Source organism: Aspergillus japonicus (genome assembly GCF_003184785.1).
Source record: "Aspergillus japonicus CBS 114.51 unplaced genomic scaffold BO86scaffold_6, whole genome shotgun sequence".
Lineage (NCBI taxonomy): Eukaryota > Fungi > Ascomycota > Eurotiomycetes > Eurotiales > Aspergillaceae > Aspergillus > Aspergillus japonicus.
In genome coordinates, this window is record NW_020291643.1 from 979,714 (window position 1) to 986,542 (window position 6,829).

The 6,829-nt window shown below is 56.9% G+C and overlaps 3 protein-coding genes across 3 annotated transcripts; 1 reads left to right on the forward strand and 2 right to left on the reverse strand.

Moving 5' to 3' along the window:
* Positions 1–131: 131 nt before the first annotated feature.
* Positions 132–4,192, reverse strand: BO86DRAFT_386416 (a-pheromone processing metallopeptidase Ste23). The gene is made up of 2 exons (XM_025671327.1): positions 3,422–4,192; positions 132–3,353 (listed from the first exon to the last, which is right to left on the reverse strand). The coding sequence occupies exons 1-2, from the start codon at positions 3,923–3,925 to the stop codon at positions 306–308; spliced, it is 3,552 nt and encodes a 1,183-aa protein (XP_025531381.1). The 5' UTR covers positions 3,926–4,192; the 3' UTR covers positions 132–305.
* A 552-nt stretch (positions 4,193–4,744) lies between these two features.
* Positions 4,745–6,273, forward strand: BO86DRAFT_191724 (putative proline racemase). Its single transcript, XM_025666681.1, has one exon. The coding sequence runs from the start codon at positions 4,983–4,985 to the stop codon at positions 6,201–6,203; it is 1,221 nt and encodes a 406-aa protein (XP_025531382.1). The 5' UTR covers positions 4,745–4,982; the 3' UTR covers positions 6,204–6,273.
* BO86DRAFT_386418 (putative BYS1 domain protein) lies at positions 6,129–6,829 on the reverse strand. Its single transcript, XM_025671328.1, has one exon. It carries the CDS (start codon positions 6,817–6,819, stop codon positions 6,343–6,345), a length of 477 nt encoding a protein of 158 aa, XP_025531383.1. The 5' UTR covers positions 6,820–6,829; the 3' UTR covers positions 6,129–6,342.

Consider the following 6,829-nt stretch of genomic DNA (forward strand, 5'->3'; position numbering starts at 1 on the left):
CAAACCGACTGGGAGTCAACAACAGACAACATCTAAATTACCTCCACTGGTTGTTATTGAAACATCTCAAGTCTGTGTTCATGGCTCAGTCGAAAGATTTCAATTATGTATCATATTTCTAATCTACATCCCATGAATTTCAAATCTATCGATCCCCTCATCCTGCGTCCCAAAAGATGTCCGGTACTCATTCCAAAGCCACGCCTCAATATCAACAAGGCAGCAGAAAGTTTCTATCATCATCATTATAAGTGAAGTGAAGGTTGTAGCAAGTAGGTGGATCTTAAATTCAACAGGCGATGCGACTATAGCTTGGCATCAAAGTCCTCGAACTCGCTAATATCGGTGACAGGGTTCGGACCGGCGCTGACATTCAGACGGGCCTTGTACTCAGGGACGTTGGTGATGTAGGTGACAGCCTCCTGGCCGAATCCATTGACCGTCTGACCAGACTGCCCCTCGAATCTCTTGGGCTGAATGCCGATGTGCTTCAGCTCTACTCCAACGCTGTTTACCAGGGAATCCAGGGCCTGCTTAGCTTGTTGCTCTGCAAGACCCAGTCCATCCAAGACAGTCTTGATGGTGTCCACGATCAGCCGCTCATCGCCGCTGGACACGTCGACATCAGCGAATGCAGCCTCCAACCGATCCGCATCGACTGCCAACTGCGCTTTCTCCAAGAGCGTGCGCATACGCGTCACAAGCTGGGTCTTCTGCTGCTGGGGCGTGCTGGCGAGAGCGGTAGCTTGTGCCTTGAGATGGATGGACAGCTTGCCACGCGTGGATGACTGAGGGTTGATAAACTGATTATAAAACTGGATGAGGTCTGACTTGGTCAGAGACCGCACATTGGCAGCATCCGCCTCATTCTGCACGAAGTCGAAATACTCCGATCCAATGTGAGACCAGAAGCGACTAGTCTCTGAGCCCAGGTTCTTGAGCTTTTCCAGTCTTCTGTTGATAAGACTGCGCTTGTGCCTTTCAAAGTCACTATCCGTCATCTCCTCCAATGTCTTCTGGAACATGCTCAAGAAGTTCTCGATACGGTGTTCAAGGTACCCGGCAACGCGCTCACTCTGGATAATGACGCGATATCCGATAGTAGTGGAAGAATAACGGGCACCGCTCCAGACAACATATCCCAGTTGCTCCTTGCTCCGGAGTTGATCGAATGCAGGCTCATCAGTCATCTGGGCAAACAGCAGCAGCTTGGCCCGCAAGACCGCGTCATTGATGTCTCCAATGTACAGCAAATATTCGATGCCGTTGTTAACGTTGGCTGGGTCTTTGAGCGTCCGCTCATAGACATAGTTGGAGCCAGGGGGAATGATGACATTGCGCCGCACGTACCACTGCGACTCGGGCAAAGTACGACTCTTCAAAGTAGATTCCACCAGGTCAGTCATACGAAGTGCATCCTCCTTGTACAGGTTTCCGTGCGCCAACACCTCGATGTGGTTCTGACGGAGAATCTGAGGGAAGAAGCAAGCCACGTCTTCCACTTCAATATGTTGAAGCTCAGATGCATACTGCTCATTGAGCCAGGACCGTTCTGCGGTCAGGTATCGAGTGTAGTCGCTAACTTGGTAGTAGGGCTGTTGATACTCGGCGTTCTTATAGGCTCTGGTCAGGCGCTCCTTGATGATGCTGAAGCGTTCCGGCTTCACAACGAGATCACGCATGCTCGTAAGAACCTTCTCCAAAAGCACGGACATTTTGTCGTTGTATCCACCCACCGAGATGTCCAGGCCAAAGATACTAATACCCAGGGAATAATCGAGGCCTGCCAGCTCAGCATCATAGGCATATTCGTTGAGGGCATCGCGGACCAATTCGCAGTAGAACCTGGCTTTGACCACGTTGGCCGGAGTAGCCCACACCAGAGGGTTTCGAAGTGAGATGTTGAAGGTGCCCTTAGGAACCCAGAATCGATCATCCTTCTTGTACCACAGACGGACGTGGTCGTCATGCCGGATGAGCTTCGGTGTCTTAGCTGGTTCCGAGACTTCTTTCTTCTCAACGGAGAGACGAGTCGGAACAAATTCGTTCTTGTGAGGCAGGTGCAGGTCGGGCAGACGGTTCGCGGAGGTGGTCTCATACGCCTGACGGATGTCGGCCATGAAGTCCTTGGGGATATCCTCCACCTTGTGCTCCGTGCCGTACCACTTCTCCTTCTGATCCCAGTCACCAGGGTAATCCTGGGCCACAATGAGCATGCGGAAGTTGTCGGGCCGAAGGTAGGACAAGGCTTCCTTGATCAAAGCCGGGTCGTACTTCCGGAGAAGCCCGGTGCTCAGCAACCACTCGCGAGGGTGGGGCTTCTGCATCTTGCTGCTCAGGTTGCTGGCAAAGCGACTGGCGGGGGTCTTTTGTTTGAAGCGGAACTCGACCTCGGCCAAGTTCTTCATCTCATCATAGATCCACTGCTGAGGCTCACCTTCCTTGATCATAGCGATATACTCGAAGATGACTCTCGCGACCTCACGGTAGTTTTTCAAGCCCTCAGGGGTCAAGCGGACGTTGATGGTGAAGAAGGCCGCACCAGGGCAGATGGGTAGAGGACCAGCAGACAAGCCATTGGCCCAACCCTTGGCCTTGATGTAAGCCAAGATACTTCCGGGACCCTCGTGGCCGATCAGGTGGCTAATGTAACGGTTGGGCTGGGACTCGTAGTAGTGCTCCTCGTCCATGAAAGGGAAATAGATGTCCAGAGACCGCATGTCCATCACCGGCTTGGCAAAGATCTGCTTTCCTAGATGTTCGGCCGTCCAGGGCTGAACATCGTCCCAGCGATTCTGCGGAAGATCCTTGTTCTGGACGTGCGAGAACAGATCCGAGACCCATTCCTCCATCTCGTCGAGGGACTCCCGGCCCAGCAAAACCAGTTTCATCCGGTTGGCTGAATAATGGGCCTCATAGAACTTGATGAATTCACTGCGAACCTCGAGGCCGCGTTTCTCCGGGTCCTCCTTCAATGTCTGCAGGTTTCCAGTCGAGAAGTGGTGGTAGGGATGCGCGGGGTTGGACAGGCTCTTGTTCAGTTGCATCAACCGCCACATATCGCTCTGCAGGTTCTTCTTGTTCTCAGAGTCCACGGCCCTCAACTCGCGGTCCAGCGTTGACTCCAGGAAAAGCGGTTCGACGAAGAACTGAGCGAACCGATCCAGGGCCCCGTGGAGGGGCCCCTTGGCTTGCGTGGCCGAGGGCGAAGTGGGCGCATCGGATTTCTCGTCGCCAGAGTGCGACGTGGCGGCTACCTCAAAGAAGTAGTTGGTCTCCGTGGCAGCCGTGTAGGCGTTGGACATGCCAGAGTTGGATGCCAAATATTGATTGTATGCGTTCTCTAAGGGGTACTGCGGGCGATCAGCCGAGGTTAGTGTCGGACTGGCCGCATGCTGACGGGGGGAAATCAACCACGTACCTTTTTGGTGCCCATGAACAAGAGATGTTCAACGGCGTGAGCCATACCCGGCATGTCGTCTGCGTCTGAGAAATTACCGACATTGACGTTCACGGCCGCACTGGCCTTGTCAGTGTCCGGGTCGTGGACCAGTAGAGCTTCGAGCTTATTGGGGAGGCGGATGACGCGATAGGAGCGATCATCCAGCTCCGGCTTCAACAGATCCTCCGCAATGCGTTCGACAGTGCCCATCTTGGTAGAACCCATTTTGACCGGGCTAGTGGCAAACGGAGCACGCGAGACGGGTGTGGGAGAGTGAAGGAGAGAGGGAGGACGATGAGTCTGTCCACCGGAGGCAAAAGATCGAGCCCAGCGATGCGAGAACAAGCGTGGCGAGGGGTAGGAATGAGGGGCTACCGCCGCAAAGGTGCCTGATCGGGAAAAGGAACGATAAATTGGGGTTGATAAAGATCGAGGATGTCCAGGGTTCCACAAGCGGCAGGGTGCAGAGGACCTTGGAGGCATGCAGTGCAAGGAAGGTGGTCCAAGGAGCAACGGCCGCTAGCAGCTACTGTACCGGGTGAAGTATCGTTGAGGATGGGGAGAGGGAGGGAGTGGGGGGAAGGGGAAAGAGGAACAAATATGGTAGAGGAAGAGAAGGAATATTTAAGGAAGAGGAGTTTAGGGAGAGATGGGGAGAAATAGAAAACACGAGCCGGTCCGATTTCCAAGACAGGCCCGTAATTGAGAGAGTCAATGCGCCAGAATGAGACGATGTAAAGGTAAGTTGGTTGATGAAGTAGTGACAAGCAAGAGAGAGAGAGAGAGAGTTTCCCAGTCCCGGGAAAGAAGGGAGTGGCAGTACGACGCATCCATGCTGCGGCGGTGAGGGCAAGACTCAGGCGGTGAGAGCAATGAGAGCGGTGAGGCTTCAATGGGCACGTGTCGCCATTGTTGCCTTGCCCTGCAAGTGGTAGTTACGAGGAGTTGAGAATGATCGCCCAATCACTCTTGGCTTCAACTCCTGTCTTGGTACAAGTGGATCTGGAAGGTTTCCATTGAGTGCTTCTTGTTCTTCCACGTCATGCTTCTGTCCCAAACGAGGGCACTCTGCAACAGTGCCGAGACCATCGCGAAACCCCCGATTCCCCAGCCAGGTGGCACTTGACGCCCTTGCAGCTGACAGCAAAATGTCTCGTATTTAGCTTGACTCGAGAAATGGCGTTAATTCTTGTACGACCACAGTTCTCCTGGCGCGTAGATGCTACAAGGCGTGCTGTGGCAAACACATTGACTACTAGCTAGGGACGGAGTACAGTACCTACCTTCAGGGCTGGGTTATATACCGTCCTGGCTATAGTAGGTGGAACCACCACTCGGAACGCCAACCGATGCCAGCCCCGGATCTACTCTCCGAACGGAACCTCACCTCCCCAATTACCCCCCCAGATAAGATCTATAAACCACCCCAAGTCACCCAAGCTCATTCCTCAACCACTTACCTCCGACCTCCGTAGACTACTAGCTTTAAATAACTTACATCCCAACAGGTACAACCAGATCAGAAAAGACCACCGCCAAAATGGACGTCTCGCAGGTCCTCACCCAGCTCCCCAACACCATCCACTGCATTGATATGCACACGACCGGCGAACCCACCCGCATCATTTACGCTGGCTACCCCCGGCTGACTGGCACATTGCTGGCCCAACGGGACCAAGCCCGCCAGCAGCACGACCACATCCGCCAGCAACTGATGCTGGAACCGCGGGGCAACCCCGCCATGTACGGGGCGATCATCTGCCCAGCGACGGAGCTGGTGTCCGCGGGGGAGGCGGACGTGGGCGTGCTCTTCATCCACAACGAGGGCTACTCGACCATGTGCGGGCACGCGACGCTGGCGCTGGGCCGGTTCCTCGTCGACACGCACGACGCCAGCGTCTTCCCGCGGCGCGCCCAGCTCCCCTTCCACGCCACGACCCAAACCATCCAGCTGAGGCTGCACGCCCCCTGCGGCGTCGTCAGCATCACCGTCCCCACCAACGCGGAGGGCACGCGGTCCGACCCCACGCGCCCCGTCTCCTTCCGGTCCACGCCCGCCTACGCCACGGCCCTGCAACTGACCATCCCCATCCCCGCCGCGGCGCGGTGGCCCGAACTGCCGGCCCAGCGGGACGCCATCACGCTGGACATCAGCTACGGCGGCGCCTTCTACGCGATCGTCGACGCCGCGGAACTCGGCTTCAGCGACGGGCTGTCGACCGTCGACCTCGACGCGACCACCCGCTGCATGCAGCAGCTGAAGCCGTACCTCGAACGCTGCCCGGAGATCATCGCCGCCGTCACGCACCCGGAGGACCCGCGGCTCTCCTTCCTCTACTCCGTCATGGTCGTTGACGCGACCATCGGAACGCAACCGCGCGACGTCGCGGGCGCCGAGACCGGCCTGTGCTACTTCGCCGACAACCAGATCGACCGGTCGCCGACGGGGTCGTGCGTGACGGCGCGCATGGCCCTGGCCCACGCCAAGGGCCGCCGGGCCGTCGGCCAGCGCTGGGCGTACAACTCGCTCGTGTCGAACCACTTCCAGACAGACGAGTTCCGCGCGGAGATCGTCGAGGAGCTCGCGCCGTCAGCATCGGCTGGTGGACGATCATCCGTGGTTGTCCAGGTCGAGGGTCGAGCGTTCTACACCGGTGCCGCCTCGTTCATGGTGGAAGCAGAGGACCGAACGTCCCGGAATGGATTTACGATGGAAGGAGTAGCTGCGGCGCCGTTGCCATTGCCATCATCATCATCATGATCATTCTCTGCACCAGCCATAAGCTACCCAATATCAACCTCGTTAAAGAACATCTTCCATTAACCAAGCCCAACCAGACCCAAGCATTACTCCACCCGCCTCCGCCTCCCCTATCCTTATTAATCCCCCAAGGGAGTCCCTAACACCCAGCCGCACAAATCGTCAAAGTCTCAGTACTCCCCGCCTGGCAGGTCTTCACCTGGCTACCACCGGGGTTGACCCCATTCGGCCAGCAGATCTTGGGGCAGGCGGTATCGCTGGGCTTGACACTTAGCACCGAGCCGGCGAAGGCATCCCCGAAGACACTGGACAGGTCGTACCAGGTCTTGGCGCCGTCGAGGGTGTAGGCGTAGTTCAGCTGGGGGCTGCCGTCGTACAGGCCGTCGGGGGTCTTGGTGATCTTGAGGGAGACGCCGCCGGAGGCCGGGTCGTAGTGGAGGGCCTCGGTGTAGCTGGCGCCCGGTTGGATGGTCTGGCGGGGGCCAACGGAGCCGCCGACGGACCAGAGGTAGATTGGGCTGTTGCAGTTGTTGGTGACGACTGCGTTGCCGGCGGCGGCGGCGAGGGTGGGGAGGAGGAGGAGGGGGAGGGCGGAGGATGCTGTGGTGATGTGCATTTTTGGGGGG